The 18,222-nt window shown below is 33.3% G+C and overlaps 2 protein-coding genes across 2 annotated transcripts in view; both read right to left on the reverse strand.

The window, feature by feature from the left end:
• LOC131944089 (uncharacterized) overlaps nt 1-940 on the reverse strand; it is a 5,314-nt gene extending 4,374 nt beyond the window's left edge. Inside the window, exon 1 of the mRNA XM_059304597.1 lies at nt 845-940. The gene's annotated coding sequence lies outside the window, so the exon portion shown is untranslated. The remainder of the gene's footprint in view (nt 1-844) is intronic.
• Nucleotides 941-15,255: 14,315 nt separating this feature from the next.
• LOC131944090 (mitogen-activated protein kinase kinase kinase 3-like) lies at nt 15,256-16,308 on the reverse strand. The gene is made up of 4 exons (XM_059304598.1): nt 16,261-16,308; nt 15,968-16,097; nt 15,659-15,839; nt 15,256-15,493 (listed from the first exon to the last, which is right to left on the reverse strand). Exons 1-4 carry the CDS (start codon nt 16,261-16,263, stop codon nt 15,262-15,264), a joined length of 546 nt encoding a protein of 181 aa, XP_059160581.1. The 5' UTR covers nt 16,264-16,308; the 3' UTR covers nt 15,256-15,261.
• Nucleotides 16,309-18,222: the final 1,914 nt, after the last annotated feature.

Consider the following 18,222-nt stretch of genomic DNA (forward strand, 5'->3'; position numbering starts at 1 on the left):
GATTTTAGAAAAGAATATACTCTAAAACGTATTTTTGGCAATTTCATCGCCATGTAACTCCTTCTAAACTTCAGAAAGTTTCAGCAAGGGATCATACCATTTTTTTGCATAGAGGTTAATGGGGTTTACGTTATAGAGATCAGTTGTTTCTATGAACTCGGTAAATCTTTCGTGTTTTATTCAGTACATTGAAAAACTTGTTGCTTTAAACGTTTTTCGGTTGATTTTTATCTATTTTTTTGTATTGTTTCCTTATTTATGATGTCATCAACACTATAAAAATATTTGCTTTAAAACACCATCAGTAGCTCGCTATATCTAAAAGACAATTATCTGCCCAGTAAAAAGCAGTCGTCCGTGACCACAATTTACAGACAACAGAAAGCTGATAAAGTGTAGGATAGTTCTTAATAGTTTGAAATCATTTAAAATCTATATTAAATGCCAATAACAGCCTTCAATAGACAGGCTCTACGAACGTAAACATTCTCGTGAACTACAGCTCATCTAATTGTTAGGTTGATCGGGTCTCGGTAGTTATCTATCAAGTTATTAAAGTTTGTTATCTCTTTTTACTTTTGAAATCGTTTGATTAATTTTTAGTGACTAATTGAACATTTTATTAAATTTAAAAAAAAAAAAGACTTTTATTGTCATCAAAGACGTATGTGGGAAACTTGAACAAAATGGCTGCATTGGAAGTGGGTTAAAGTTGAGTTACAAAATTTGCCACAAGCCCACAAACAAACAAAAAGACGGTGTAAAAATAATATGTTGATATTTTCGTTGTTGAAAATCTGTCTGCACATTAAAAAAATTAACATAAAAATCTTAAGTTCATTACCAGATTAAGTTCCGCGAGTCCACATGTAATCCAAAACCTCTTACACACCAGTGGTACATGGAATTAAAATGTGACATGGCCACTTGAAAGGGGAATATATGTATAAATGTTAGACTTGGCACAGATCGCTGATTTTATTCATGGGACAAGCTTGCCAAGTTGTGTTTCTTTCTGTGTATTTAACTTGGCGGCCACGAACTGAGGTTTATGAATAAACACTTTATGATTATGTGAGGCGCTTGGAATTTACCAACCTTTTCTTGTCTATAAAGGGTATCAGTAAAATATGGACCATATGGTAGACGAATGTGGCAGATCGGTGTGTGATGGTTGCATATTTTAAAGTTTTTCATGTACGTCTAGAAGTTTATGCTAAATAAAAATTACTTTGCATTACCAGTATTTTTTACAGCCTATTTTTAACATAACCATTTTCTTTTTCAAAGTTAGCAATAACAATGTTATATTGTTACTTGTGTACGATGTGGAATTCAAGGCGGATACAACACATCACACAATTCATTGCTGTTCGTACACAGTAACACGTTGATTAACTTCCAATCTGAAATCAAATCAATAACTATTCAATGTAAAAATCGATACCGTCAAATAATTCAGCAAACAGTTCGGTCTTAAAGTAAATTTTGGCACAGCTCCATACCCTGGGCGCTAATCACATAGTGGCTTCATTAAAATAAAGACACTTCTAGACATGGCCACTTCTAGATATGGCCACCTCTAGATATGAACACTTCTACACATGGCCTCTTCTAAACATGGCCACCTCTAGATACGAATACTTCTAGACATGGCCACCTCTAGATATGAACGCTTCTAGACATGGCCACCTCTAGATACGAACACTTCTAGACATGGCCACCTCTAGATATGAACGCTTCTAGACATGGCCACCTCTAGATATGAACACTTCTAGACATGGCCACCTCTAGATATGAACACTTTTAGACATGGCCAACTCTAGACATGGCCACCTCTAGATATGAACACTTTTAGACATGGCCACCTCTAGACATGGCCACCTCTAGATATGAACACTTTTAGACATGGCCACATCTAGATATGAAAACTTCTAGAAATGGCCACCTCTAGATATGAACACTTCTAGACATGGCCACCTCTAGATATGAACACTTCTAGACATGGCAACGTCTAGATATGAACACTTCTAGACATGACCACCTCTAGATATGAACACTTTTAGACTTGGCCACCTCTAGACATGGCCACCTCTAGATATGAACACTTTTAGACATGGCCACCTCTAGATATGAAAACTTCTAGACATGGCCACCTCTAGATATGAACATTTCTAGACATGGCCACATCTAGATATGAACACTTCTAGACATGGCCACCTCTAGATATGAACACTTCTAGACATGGCCACGTCTAGATATGAACACTTCTAGACATGGCCACCTCTAGACATGGCCACCTCTAGATATGAACACTTTTAGACATGACCACCTCTAGATATGAACACTTTTAGACATGGCCACCTCTAGACATGGCCGCCTCTAGATATGAACACTTCTAGACATGGCCACCTCTAGATATGAACACTTTTAGACATGGCCACCTCTAGACATGGCCACCTCTAGATATGAACACTTTTAGACATGGCCACCTATAGACATGGCCACCTCTAGATATGAACACTTTTAGACATGGCCACCTCTAGATATGAAAACTTCTAGACATGGCCACATATATATATGAAAACTTCTAGACATGGCCACATCTAGATATGAACACTTCTAGACATGGCCACCTCTAGATGTAACGTTTACCTATCTACCAGCCAGATAGATGGTGAACGTCCCCGGATTCTTTTTTCGGGGTTATATGCAAATGACTTACAGCCTAAATGAATGAACACTAACTCAACAACACACTAGGGCTCGATCTCGATGTCTAGGGAAAACTAGTGATACTATTGAAGTTAACAACTCATCCAATCTGCATACAACCTTTAATAAGCGAACACAGTTGAGGCAGAACACTAGGTTAAACGAGATAAAATATTTAATTTAGAAAATAACAAAACCCAACTTACAAAGCGTAAGAAAAAATACTATCACAGATTTTAACACTGTATAAAAATAGCCACAGGTCACACAACACTGCTATAGCTTCAAGAATCACTTGGCGACAAGTAATATTATACTAGAAGACTAAAACAACTTAAGAAAGCATAGCACACACAGGACTTAAGTTCTCTCACGTTCAAATGGTCAGAATCTATTGCCGGACAAAATGGACGGCCTGGTCTTAATAGACCGTTTGATCAAGGTAGACTGCCTCGTGTTGCGAGTGTGCGATCCAGTTAAAGACTTATGCAACAGGGGAGGTCATCCTCAACTCATGTAGCCATTGGTTGGGATGGTCATCTGATCAGAATCAATCAATCAGATCTTGATGGAAAATTTCTGGGTCCTAGACACCCTTAATAAGACAGTGGAAAAACCCCGGTAGTTGCACCATCAATCCATATAAGGTATTATACAATGTCAAAATAAAACATTACTGGACCTAAGTAGGTCACATAGATATGAAAACTTCTAGACATGGCCACCTCTAGACATGGCCATCTCTAGATATGAACACTTTTAGACATGGCCACCTCTAGATATGAACACTTTTAGACATGGCCACCTCTAGATATGAAAACTTCTAGACATGGCCACCTCTAGATATGAACACTTCTAGACATGACCACCTCTAGATATGTAAATTTCTAGACATGGCCACCTCCAGAGATGGACAATATATAGATCTTTGTTTAAAATAAATGTATTAAACAAATGATATAAAAAGGTCTTTACGAAATAATAATGTGAATTTAGTGGTCTTATTCGTCTATTAAAGCTAATACTATATACATTAATTGGTATACGTGTGTTACAGAAGGAGTCGGTTTAGTAAATTCCGTCATTAAACACTATTTTATTTAAGCATATACTTTTTACAGTAACAGCACCTGTTCGTGCCTGCCCTAGTTACAATGTGTGTTGTTCTGCTCTGATTAACAAGTACAAAATGTTCTATTTTAATCCAATCAATACCTCGCATTCGTTGCGTCAATGCTTTAGCTGCATTTGTTTAACCACGTCATTGACTGGATATAACCAGTTTTAACATACAAGCCTTAGCATGACCCCATGGTTAAGTTATTGAACATAGACACATTAAATCAAACTCTCAAACATGACAAATAAATTATTCATTATGCGCCAAGTCTCATGTATCGCACTTGAATTTGGAGGAGTCGCTAATAACCAACCGGAGTGCTAAAGGCGTGTATTGATTTTTAAAATCAATTATTGATTAAGTAGACACTTCTCAAAACAACCCCAACTCCCCAACCGCCTTTAAGACCACGGTTTACTTGAAGAATGTTGCAAATCTTCATTTAAATTAATAGCCAAGCCTTTTTACCAGTAGTGAAAAACTCTGTGGCAAATCCAACTGTTGAAATTATTACTGCAAAAATACTGAACAAAAAATGATTTGAAAAGAAAACCAAAAGCTGCTAAATAATGAATTTTAACTCAATGTTGCAGGGTATTGGGAGTTACGAAATGTGTCTGTTAAAACTGTCTATATTTATATAATTCTCTTCATGGAAACCATGCGAGACACCACGTAAACGCACGCCGTTACTCCCCACTCTTTTGGCTAATTGCTACCACCCCCACCCTCAACCATTCTGGTGAGCTAAGGTTCACCCCGTTTTTTTTTCCAATCGTAGAGCTGGCCGAATTATTAACGGCTATCACCTAAAATCATCGTACATACTTTTAAAATTTTGCTTTGAGATATTTTATCTGAGAAATTTTGTCTGAGATCATTTGTCCATGGTATCATTTGTCCTGATATATTTTGTTCTGGTACCTTTTGTTCGTAAGATCATTTGTCCTTGAGATCATTTGTCCTGAGATCATTTGCCCAGAGATCATTTGTCCGTGAGATGTTTAGTCTGAGATATTTTATCTGAGATCATTTGTCCTGAGATCATGTATATATATATATATATATATATATATATATATATATATATAAATATATATATATATATATATATATATATATATATATATATATATATATATATATATATATATATATATATATATATATATATATATACAAACATAACAAAATAGGATATTGTGAGGATGGGGATAAGCAGCATCACCAAATGTGAGACTGGGGGTGATGGAGATGGTGAAAAGAATCAACACACAGTTCAAGTAAAAACGAAGTCCTCGTCGTCGGTAGTGTATCGTATTCTTTAAAACAATAGTCGGCGCGAAAGTGCTCGTTGTAGGTTGTTTGTCAGTAATTACATTAATTGTTTCTTAAATCCAACAATGCACAATTTAGAATACTGTTTCTTCATTATTTTACTAAATTAAACACATTTTTGATCGCGCGACGTATTTTTTCTTTCCATTTTGTTCTAAATTTTGCTGTGCTTTTTAATTATTTTTTTTTTGGCGTACCAAAATTAAGAAAAATCGTATTTATGTTCAATATGGTAACAATGTATCTATTTACGAATATGAAGTCACTGTTTTGTTGTATTTACCATATATTTAAAATATAAATTGACGGGAGTTTTCAAACTTGAGGACACATACTAGGTCAGTGAGTAATTGCAAGCAATTGTTGTCTAGCGGCAGACTCTTGGCTCTAAACGGTTTTCTTCCGATTTTGGTGGTCGATGAGAAGAAAATGGTCAAGGTACTGGTAACATTCACTATAACGCTCTAATGGGGATAGCAACTCCCTATCTTTTTTAAAAAGAATACAATCTAGTAGAAAAAAAAATTGCTCGACAAATGAACAGCAAATAATATCTGTATAATAGTGCGGAACATTAGTACCTTGTAAATAGAGACAGAGGAATCAGTTTAAAAATTTGAGAAAGCATACACAAAGTACTGATTCCGGTCCTCTGAAATTATTCGAAATGTGTGAGAATACATGCAATTAGTCATTCTATACACGTGTACAATTTCTTCTAACTGAAACAGAACTTAAGTTATAAATAGAGGTTTTTTGAAAACCGAAAGTAGCATAAGATTCACGTCCGGTTATTATTAATGGATGAACACAAAAAAAAAACATTTCGGATTAAATATACATAAAAAAAAAAGATATTCGGAAATGGGAGATGTAGACAAGTAAACGCAATGTTTAAAATTAGTCTAAATTCAAATGGCGCAACAATAACTAATAGAAATATAAAATCTACCAGGTGGCGTAATTTCTTTTATATTTTTGTATCTCTAAATTCCGTAGAAGAAAACAGAGAAGCCAAATCTGAATTTACATGAGATAGAAAACTTTTCTTTGCTCGTCTACCTCCGGGGGTCGGCATGGTCAGGTAAAGCTCATGGCTGCTAATCTGAAAAGTTGTAAATTCTAACGCTGGCCATATGAGGCTCGATAGCTCAAAACATCAATCCATCTAGAAGGAGAAACTACCAAATAAAACAACTGCTGCCTTGCAGGTGTTTCTTGGCTGGATAAAGGCTATTGAATCTACACCAGAACGAAAGGCAGGCTGAAATTGGTATCCAAAGTACATATTGTGTAAAAGCTTTTTTATGACCAAAAGATATTTCTTGCAGTTTGTCACTTGGAATTTAGATGTTGCTAGTCTTAAACTTCAAGACATTTTTAACTTCATGTGTACCTGCACATGTCAACCATACGCGTTCACTATATAAAACATTGTATTAGCCGCTAATATTTGGCAAACCTATAACAAGTTTAAAAATAAGAAATCTACAAACTCAAACCCAAAAAGCTTCGAAGTCGCTTCCGGTTCGAGTTTGTAGAACGTCTCTGAGTCCACCTAGCTCAATTGGGTACCTGACTCATAGCCCTAAACAACATAATTTTTCCTTTATAGTGGCATTCGAGCCAATTTTTAGCTTTTTTAAGGTCTTTGCGTCTTTTACAGGCAAGTCATCGCTAGGGAGCAGAAGCTTCCTCAGACTAGTGACTTCGCTACTGTTATTGTCCTGAAAGTGCCCCCCCCACCCCCCACTATTATTTAAGAATATACTAGAATGTTTAGGGAAGATCATTACAGCTTTATTTTTAAATGTCTAGAGGGTCCTCAATAAATGATGTCAAGCTTACTCTATAATAGGTGTAACCCTCACTCCGTGGGAATGCTTTTACCCATTGAGGTGTTGTGGTTAAGACGGGCTGACCCTGAGATTTAGAACACACCGACAATTGTTGTCAAGTACTGGATTTATTCACGGCATCGAGCCATGACGGCGATGAAGAAGACAGCAGTATGACGATTACAGATGAATACCAAACGAACTGGAAAACCAAAAAGAAAACAGAGAAGACTGTAAAATAGAAGAAAACTGTAGCCCTTCATTAGGTTTACATCTTGGTACCGTTACCGTGTCCACAGACAGCAGCCTTGCGTGTGACTCACACGGCTAGGCACGAAACTACAGGTAAAATCGCTCACAAGAGCATGCAACACAACTACATCAACTCAATGAATTAAAACTTTATTAGTTATCCCCCCTTGGCTGGTAACCATATGTGTTACATAGGGAGTATAGGCATGGAGTAATATATGTTACTAACATAATAATTGTCGTTGATGTTTTATAAAACATTGTGTTTGGGTCTGTCTTTAGCCCTAGTTTAGAGAACCATGGGTGAAGAGCTGATTTCCCTGAGGCTCAAGTGCCTGGAACTTTATGAGGTGAACCCATGGTCGGCGCTACATATAAGGCGAACTAGGCGGTCGCCTAGGGCGCTGTCCATAGGGGGGTGCAAAAGTGTGAAATCGCCATTATTAAAAAGTACGTAATAATTGATAACTTTGATTATACTATTTTAACTATATACAAATGCGTAACGATCTATTTAGGTGCCCAGGACGAACTATCAGTTTTGCGCCCCATCTTGTGCGTTGGTGAACATGCACATCACCTCCCTCATTTGAAAAGGTCTGGGCGCTATTTAACCAGTGGTTCTTCCAGACTTTTTTCTCTGGGGGGGGGGGGACACCTGAAATTTTCGGGAGAGGTGGGGGGGACGAACTCAAATTTTCAATCAAACAACGACTGCCTTGTATTTTGTTCTTGGTTAGACAAAGGCTATGGAGGCAAATCCTAAAAGGAAAGCAGCCTGCAATCTTAATCAACGGCCTATATGTATCAAAACAAGTTGACACGTAAAAATTAATTGTGTTAGGGAGGATGCATTTAAACACTAAAATTAAGAACGAAGAAGAAGATGAAGAAAACCTAAGTATTTAATATTTTTTGGGGCAAATTATTTGAAGTTTTTTTTTATCATGCATGCGTCCTCATTTATATGCTGTTTTATAGCTGTTTGACCATAATCACTACGGTAAAAAAATGTAAGGGTGTAGGTATGTATAAAGCTAAACCTCTTCTGCAGTTACTTGGTGTAAATAAAAACCTAGATCTAGAGATCTGGAGCTTAGAAGTTTATCCTGTACGTAACTTAAACTGTTAGTTATATAGTTAGATCGTTGATAAATGTTATCGTGGATAATGTGCGAATTTATGACATGCTAAATGAATTGGCAAAGTTAGCAGAGACAACTCGTTTTGAGCTAAGATACTCGGGTAAATGTCGTTTGAGAAATTTGAATAAAATGGCTAAGCTCAGAAAGCTGTTGACACAACTTTTTTTCAATATTTTCAATATGAATTATGCTTTATTTCATTCGTATTCCTCCGTACCCGAGAGAAAAAAGTACAAAAGAAACCCTGCCAGTTACTGAACTGAAGCACAAGTATAAAGTGGACATGACCTTTGAGACTAAAATGCAACTAAGGCAGATAAAGGGGGACACACATTACAATTCTAAATATTCAAAAAGGTTTTTATATAACATCCGCTGATCCCCTTGTTTCTCTACAGCCAATTAGACACTCCCCACACATCTTGTCTTTTGCATATATTTACAACGTCCACAGCCTTAACCTATTGCTCTAGCAATTAATTGTGTTTCTAATTCGTTGAGTTAAATAAAAGACTAACAACATATACCAATCCTAACTCAAAATACCTGGTCGTAGGTCATTTCGCCTACTCTCTTGGATTAACTACTGACACACATTAATCCTTTTTAAATATTAAAACCACACTAATCACACCGTTAGTCTTTGTGTAGACACATTGTTTTTAGTTTACTAAATCGCATTTATGATATAACATCAAATTGTTGTGTGAAAACTAATAACATGCACGTGGCATTGAAAACATTCAATAAAAATCACAATTTTTTATCAAAATTTTAAAAATTAAAACCGATTTAGTGTCAAGAAGTTATAGCGGATTATAATGTATAATAATAAACAATATAATATGGCTTCGTAGTCTAATTAGACAATTGAATGATTGCCCATATGCAAATCCAAGCAATAAACCTAGGCCCTAAATTAAGAAAAGTTAGAGGATTACAGCATTACAATAACACCTAGTCAAACTTGTAAAAAGTAAGACAAAACATTCAATATACTAATAGTTTTTAGCGCAAAAGCTAAAAACTACTGTAGTGGTGTGATAAACATTCATTATAAAATACATATTCTAAAGTTTTCTTTTTTAATGTCAGACCAAATCACCTATTTATAAATGATCTACTTAAACTGATAGTTTTCAGTTTAATGGACTCCTTCAACTATCTTTTTAAAGTCACTGATCCCTCACAGCCAAATAAGTTGATAGTGAATATAAAATATAATTGTGTTTATTATATACACGCACTTAGACATCAATGCTTGTCGACAAATTGATATTTTCGCTCTATATAACGGTTAGAAATCGTTAACTTTATAGACAATCATCTTTTACAGCGGTCAACTGCTCACTCTTCTGTGTCGCACAACTATTTTCCAAGGAACATTTTGATTTCACTTAGCCAAAGACGTGCGTGCGATAACTTCTAACAACAAGACCATGTTATCTTATACACGTAAGTTTAAATAGCACATGTATTCCAGACACATGTCCCTCTAATGCTACACCAATAACAAAATAGAAACAATGTATTTTAAACTGATCGGGATACATCCTGATGTTTTAGGTGAAATCTGGTTTTGGAGTTCGAATGCTAAATTATGACATCAGTGTTCTTTCAATTTCTTGCATTCTCTCACATTGTTTAATTTTAGTCCATCTCAAACTGTTCCTCTTAAACTCTCTCTGTCTCTCACCATATATACACAGTATATTAAAATTTTGCTGTGAGATATTTTGTCTGAGATATTTTGTCTGAGATCATTTGTCCATGGTATCATTTGTCTTGATATATTTTGTCCTGGTATCTTTTGTCCGTGAGATCATTTGTCCTTGAGATCATTTGTCCTGAGATCATTTGTCCTGAGATCATTTGTCCGTGAGATATTTTGTCTGAGATATTTTGTCTGAGATCATTTGTCCTGAGATCATTTGTCATGGAACCCTTAGGAGAGGGGGAGGGTGTGTGTGGGGCTGCTCATATAGGCCTCTATACCTATGAATCCGTGCAAGTACTAAAAGAAAGACTTAATAAACGTGATAAAAGGTAATACCAATCCCGTTTGACACGATAAGTGATTTTGTTTCACTAAACATGGCATGATCTTTCAAGTATAGATAAACTTTTATCACAGTTATATCAACACACCTCAGGCCCTTTTATTTGTATTGGAGACTGAGACGACCAGCTTAGCTTACATGATTTTACCTGTACACTATAATCTCTGTAAATTAACCTACTGATTTTCAAATGGTCTTTTCATTGAGGAGTATATGTCCCTAGCTATCAAGCACTACCTACTCGAGACATTTTTATTAAGCCACCATGATCTATAACATCTTGCATACAGTAAACTTGAGATTTATATCACTAAATCGGGTTGTAGAAACGATTTTTTCCCTCTTCGTTTGACGTAAATAATGTACAGTTAAGTTTGTGACGTAATAAGAGCTGAACAAGACCGTAACTGTTGTCTACTTATTTCTTATGATTATGTGTATTAATTTTCAACGTATTTTTAATATATGTAATAATGTTTTAATTTGGTTTTTAATAGTGAGAATTTAAATTAAAATCATGTTCTCTTTAAAAATAAAAAATAAAAAACATTGTCCAACAAATAATAAACGCAGGTATAACTGCTACGTGATTTAAAAACAAATTCTCATAAGGTATGCGACCTCAACTTTGTGATTTATAACTATTCATTGAACCTATTTATAGACGGAATTCGAACAATGTTTTCTAAGCACTTCAACCGTCATAAATGATCCATTCATTATTATTTCTTACTTTGACGTTTCGTTTTAGGGGACGACTGAATATAAATTTAAATATTGCATTATTTGATTTTTTTTACACATCTAACAGATAGTTACGTTACCACTAAGCTGATTTCGTAACACCCGTACCGGCAGATCAACTAAAATCTGGCTAGAAGACAAAGTATCAAAGTAAGACCTCGACGTAACATCAAATATAAACCGTGTCAGCTTACTGTTCATTAGATTAAAACAAATATCATTCTATATTTATTAATTCACGTATTGGTTAGTTGCGAACGGAAGACGATATTTTGTTACCCAAGGGGGTCGGTTTACGACAGCACCGAGCTGCATGGGGGGGGGGGGAGGGGCCTAACGTTTCATTTAAAATTTTAAAAATATCTTGAACACTTTTTCTTCTTCTTCTTCGTTCTTAATTCGTTCTTAATTGTTAGTGTTGGATGGCATCGAGCCTTATCTGCCAGAAGGTTTCAACTCGAGACTTTTTCGAATTTATCAACCATGAGCTTTTGCCGCCTCCATCACAATTAAGGATACGTGTTATTACTAAGTGCAGGCTACTGGCAAGACCTGACATGAATTAAAGTGGCTCGCCCAAGACATAGAGTAATGGCGGAGATTTGTTGCTGCCCTATACTCCACAGGGAATGATGAGTAAGTTATAACTAAGTCCAGTATTGATGCTATTTGGTTATATATGTCAACTGGTTATGCGCCACTGAGGCCATTGACTCCGATTTCAGCCTGCTTTTCTTTTTGGATTTGCTTCCAGAGCCTTTGTCCAACCAAGAACAAACTATAAGGCAGCAGTTGTTTAATTTTTGGAGTTGTCTCTCCTAGAATAGTGACTGTCCCCAGCTAACTCCAGACTTTTAGGTTTAGTAATATACTTTTTTCTACAACGATTATATTAAACAATTTACTACTGTTAAGCAAGTAACAAAAAGTAAAATGTATTTAAAAATAATAATTAAAAGTAGTTTGAAATATACCTAACGCAGCTTAATGTATTAAACAATGTTTTATTTGAATACAATAAAGAGAAGCATATTATATTCATCATGAACTAAACCAACTGCATATAGTAGTAATAACTTGTATAAAATATTATTTGAATATGTTTTCGTCAATTCGTTTTATAATTAGTTTTATAACCACATTTTACAATATAGATAACTTTTATTTTTTATAAATGCATCCACGAGTGATTTTGTGTATTTCCTTCAAAGCTTATCACCGGATGACAAATAATATTTTTGAGGGGGAGGGGCCCACTGGTTAGATTATATATCTAAATAGAAAATAATGTTTTATATGCTGTTTTTCCAAAAGTCTCTGGAAGGAGTGGGTTGACTTGGTCACGTTTTCCTGAAAAGATGTCTGAAATATATTCTAATATTCTAATAAATATTATGATGAGAATTTTGAAGAACGTATTGTTAAAGATGTTAAGCTTTAATTTTGATTTCTATAATTTTTGTAAATATGAAATTTTTTGACAGGAAACTAAAAGTTAACGAAATATACAACACGTAAACAAGGGGCATAACTTTTAAGACCTCGATGCGAGTAAGACATAAACAGGGTGACAAGCAATAAAATACATAATATTTGAGTATATTTATGTGACATATTTTTGTTTCAAAAATTGCAACATAACACCATTACACACGTCTTCTGCGTATATTCTGCAATGCACACATAAATATCTTGACTCTTAAAAAAATGTATACCTATACTTGCAGTTTATACACAATGTATCGATTATAGCTTGTCTGTCTGTGATTATAAGTCACATTATTGATTGTTTTTTGTACATTGTTATCTACGACACCAATACTTATTCGCTTACATACCTTTGTTGAGTTAAATATGTGTGGGAATTAAACAACATTATGTTCAATTGTTTTGTGCAGGTTAATAATATTAATGTCACATTATATGAAATTCGTGTGTTAAATTATAAATAGGCCTTTATATATATATATATATATATATATATATATATATATATATATATATATATATATATATATATATATATAAAAGAAAGCTAGTTATGCATGACTGTATAAAACAAAACATTAAAAATAATAAAGTGACATGGTGCTGAAGATAAACAATAAGGGAGCATTTATATTAAATTGTGAAAAAGACCTAAACACTTTTCCACAGGTAGGTTACATCTGTATCATCATTTAACTATTGCAATATTCTCTTTTTTTAAGTGTAGGGTCTAAATCAACTTCTACATCCATGTTTAAATTATAAATTATAAATCGACCATTTTTCAGCAGGCAATCAGCTATTGGTCATTGCTTAGATTTATAACTAAACTGTTTTTCTAAACTTGTGCTACGTAAACTTATTCCTCTCGTTGTTTTTTTTTTCAGTTTACCGATCATTTTCAACAAACTGACCCTCTCAGCACATTGATTATTTTAAACTTAACGGTGTGGTTCAACAGCTGATTATGCACAGCTACTGGTCGTTTTCAACTTACTCATCTCTTTTCAGAAACATTTTCACACATATTTGATTAATCTTCCTTAACTTGCTGATCCTTCCACAAATATTTTATATGATTTAACTTGTAACATTATGTCTTTTAAGTGACTGTTTGCGTCCCTTGTATTATGTATATCTTGGTTTCGTTTCATGTGTAGTTGATGTGTACAAATTTAATTTCATTTTTTTCCAACTAATTGATAAACAGTTTGTTTTGAAACAATGCACAGTTCTTTTGGTTTTCTAATATAAATGGTTCATTACTCAGAAGTTAATTAAGTGTTGGTCTAAGCTTAGATTTTTATCTCTTTAATTGTATACTATGTAATCGTCAAACACTTCAACAGGAAGATTTGAAATACAAAGTGAATACAAACCAATGGATGAATTTTCTACCTTTATACATTTACCACTACACATTTTTCACACAAATAATCAACATTACCTGTGATGTACGGTTAAAAATTGATTTAAAATTAATTAATTGATAATCATGTTTTGTTGGTGAAAACTGAATTTTTGTTACACGTTTTAAATACAATGTGTTATTTAAGTGAATATATTTCAACTTTAAATATAACGTGGCTAAAACTGTAAAATATATATTGATAAACAGTTAATGCTGACAAAGTTTAGTTAACGATGAAACAAAATAAAAGATTTATTTGAAATACATTTTTTCCCTTAACCTGTGTAATAAACCCATTAGAAATTTGTGCATCAGTGATTTTCTATAGACTGCAACCATGATCCGAACTCCATGATTCCGAGTTGGTAAGTTGAATGCTCTACCATTCAACCATGTCGTATTATAGTATATTATACAGCATCAACAAAAAATCATATATTATAATCGGCATTTTATTTTATATTGTTTTGTAAAACAAACACAATTCATTGCGTATTTTCTTTCAAAAAAGTTTAGCACTGTTTTCTTAATGGATATATTTATACAATTTAAATAATAGATTTTGGTTTTAATATAGCAGAGTATTCACATAGTAATATTTTATATTTCAGTTTGAGTTAAATACTTTAAAATTGTGTAAACCATTACAGTGTTACATAAAATAAATAAAAAATGAACTCTAATATAATTTAATGTGTCACGATGTCTTTAGAGGTATATAAAAAGATTAATGAGTCAGGTATATAATGTATCTACATTACCATTTAAACAAAAGTCGACTCATCAAAGTAAAAATAAAAATAGAATAATGGCTAACGCAGCTCTATACCTTTACTACTGATTAAAAGTATGTAATAACATTTAGACAAAAACATATAATAAATAAATACATGTCTTTGCTTATTTTGACACAAATAAAATATTTAAAAAAAATATTCAACCATTAAAACATTAAAATGACGACACAAGCAAATCAATCATAAAAGAAACAAAGTTTTTTTTTTCACTCACAAAAGCATTGGTTTTCTACTTAATGAAATATTAGATATCTTTAAGGTATGAAATAAAAACACCATTAAAAAATACTTGTCAAGGAAGAAATAATAATAATTGACTTAGTTTACATAATTGGCCTGTACTAGTATAACACTTAACCAGTTATAAAAGGGTCTTCTTTCAGCAAAGTTTCAGCAGATGGTCTTTTTTCTGGCTCTGGTTTAAAAGTCTTTTCAAGAAAATCTTTCAGATGTTTTGACGCATTTGCGGGTAGTTGATATTTCGGTTTCTGTAGAGTAGCCATTTTAAACAGGACCCTGACTGATGTTGTTGTTGAGTTTGGAGGTGATCCAGTTATCATCTCTACAACAGTACTGCCTACGCTCCTTGTACATAGAAAGTAAAAGGATTATACATTTCTCGCTATCATTTTTTTTTTACCAAATGCATAAGTTACTTTGAAATAAAAGTAAAAAAAAAAGTTAAAGAAATAGAATGTTTTTTGTAAAAGTAAAAGTTAGCATCTTTATAATAATAATTAAATGGCATACCATATATCCAGGCTACAAGCGTTCTTAAATATTCTCCCATCAGGGCAGTTAATCATCTCTGGTGCCATGAATCGAGTTGTGCCCCTTTCTGCTTCAACACCTTCTTCCTCACAAAATATCGTTGAGAGACCGAAGTCAGTTAGTTTGATGTTTGACTCGTCAACCATTAAAATGTTGCTACCTGTTGAAGTCGTTAATATGTTTTTATTTGCTGTCATGATTTTATGTTAAAAAATTACCTAAATGTTTAATGGAATTACAGTAGCTTGCATTGGTTCCCACAAGACGAAAATTGCTACAAGAAGTTACCTTTGATGTCCAAATGCAAGATGTTATTTTCATGCAAATATTTCACGCCTTCAAGAATTTGAATGGTAAACTGTCTTGTCACATATTCATTGAGATGTGTATGTTGTTTGATGAACGTGGAGAGAGTTCCCTGGGGATAAAACACAAACATTGTAAAAAAAAACGTGTTTACTAGATAGAGCCTATTTAGCATTTTAAAACATTTGACAAATATTAATTGTTAAATTGGATACTATCTATCAATAAAGAAATGTTGCACAATTTTTATTTCAAATTTTCAAAATTTATTTCACCATTTGTATGTACTCCAGAAATAAAATTAAATCATATTCCTTTCTTTGATATCCATGAAACTGGACGATGTTTTTGTGTTTCAGTTTTATTAAAATTATAGCCTCCGATTGTAAGCTCTCCTGATTAAAAAAGAAAGATAAATTCGCGTTAAGTTATAAAATATACACATTTTCATATTCAATTGCATGTGTGAATATATAGTTTTTTAATATTTTATTTATTAATTATTATTTTTACTTATTTGCATACGCATTCCTGTATCTATGTACATATTATATCTAAATACTATGAAAACTTTAGCTATTTGTATATTTGTGTTCTTAATTTTCTTAAATTAAGTTCTTTAATTTCGTTTTTATTTTGTTTATCGGTTCCTATTGTTCAGAGCAACTGTCATATGTGTAATACTTTAATTATAAAAAATCAAATACCAAATACATTATTTCCTTATTTTCACAACAAATGTTTATTTTGTGTGAGTGTGTGTGTGTGTGTTTAAGTTTTCAACACTTGTGTCCATTTTTAATAGTATATTCTTGACAGTGTATCTTTTTTGAGTAAGCAGTGAAGTATAAAAGCACAATAAATACGTTTCTTTCCCAAACCATTAAATATGTTATATAAATTTTTGTTTTATAGCAATGGAAGCGTTTAAGTTATACTATAATTTAAGCTAAAATAATATTTGTCGTGATTTTACTTCCTTCAGGAAAATAAGTAAAATAACTGAATATGTTTTCTCCAAATGTAAATCTGGCAACAGCGTGTTAGAAAACCTTTTTAAAGGAACAAAAACCCACGCCGTCAAGTTTTTTTCTCCTTTTGATACAGATAGTATGCAGTGGAAAATCCAACGCACGCCTTAGTTCCTTTCTGTTGTTTTTATTTCGATGTTAGCTTCAATGATATATTAATGTTTAATTCCTGTTCGATCTAAATTTCACCAATAATAACAATTTTGGTAGAATACTTTTGACAGATCTTCCATTTCTTGAAGAAAGAAATTAAAGTTTGGATTAATTATAGTATGTACTAATTAAGGCATGGACCACTATGAAATCATATTTTTCGTCGCAAAAAGAAGATAAGTTTAAAACTTCGAAATAAATAACCGTGATTTTAACGCATTTCATTACATCATTGTATCTATTTATGTTTTTAAAAAAGTATGCGAATGTTATATTTGATGTGTGAAAATAATCGCTAAACAAACCTAATAACCCGCCCCCCCCCTCCACGAACATCAAAAATATATTACCCAAAGGGATCGGTCGGGATTTCAAGTCTAAGAACAGGGATTCATTTACGGCTAAAAGATTATAGAGGTTGGAGTGGGTATAATGGAATATTGGTTTTTGTTGTGCAATGCAATCGGCAGGCCGTTTTGAATAATACGTATTTTTTAAAATTTTATAAATAATGATCTACTTGTGAAATTGTTTCTTCATTACTGTCAAACAAATTACGGTTTACTTATCGAGGGTCGAACATGTAAAAACATGCTTGCACTCACCATCCACTTCTTTTGATTCTTTGGGACTGCATGCGTTTTTTTTGCAACAAATCTTTCTTCTTGCGGTCGTTCTCTATCCACAACAAGATGGATGCTGCCGAAGCCTCCTACCGCAAGTGAGGTTTCTTTAATTTCAAATTGCTTCGGGAACTCATCAGAAAAAACATCTAAAAGTTATTAATAATATATGTCAAATTGCTTCGGGAACTCATCAGAAAAAACATCTAAAAGTAATTAATAACTAATTAAGATCTCCCGTAAACTTTTTCGAATACTCTTATTTTATACTACGGGGATGGGAACTCGGGATATGGACAAATAATCAAGTTTTATATATTAAAATTTTAAAAATAGAATATAATCATCTCGTAGAAAAATTAATTACGCACATAGTGAATAGCGAAAATGCGTTTTTAGAAATCGGAAATAGCAATATGTACCACAGGAC

The sequence above is a fragment of the Physella acuta genome, unplaced genomic scaffold (genome assembly GCF_028476545.2).
Source record: "Physella acuta isolate Inbredline_101_S28 unplaced genomic scaffold, ASM2847654v3 ptg000481l, whole genome shotgun sequence".
NCBI lineage: Eukaryota > Metazoa > Mollusca > Gastropoda > Physidae > Physella > Physella acuta.

What these genes read in the sequence shown, in the direction of transcription:
- LOC131944090 (XM_059304598.1), bottom strand. An exon ending in CTTGCATTTGGACATCAAAG is followed by an intron (nt 15,840 to 15,967) that starts GTAACTTCTTGT and finishes CGACTTCAACAG; the next exon opens with GTAGCAACATTTTAATGGTT. An exon ending in GCTTGTAGCCTGGATATATG is followed by an intron (nt 15,494 to 15,658) that starts GTATGCCATTTA and finishes TCTATGTACAAG; the next exon opens with GAGCGTAGGCAGTACTGTTG.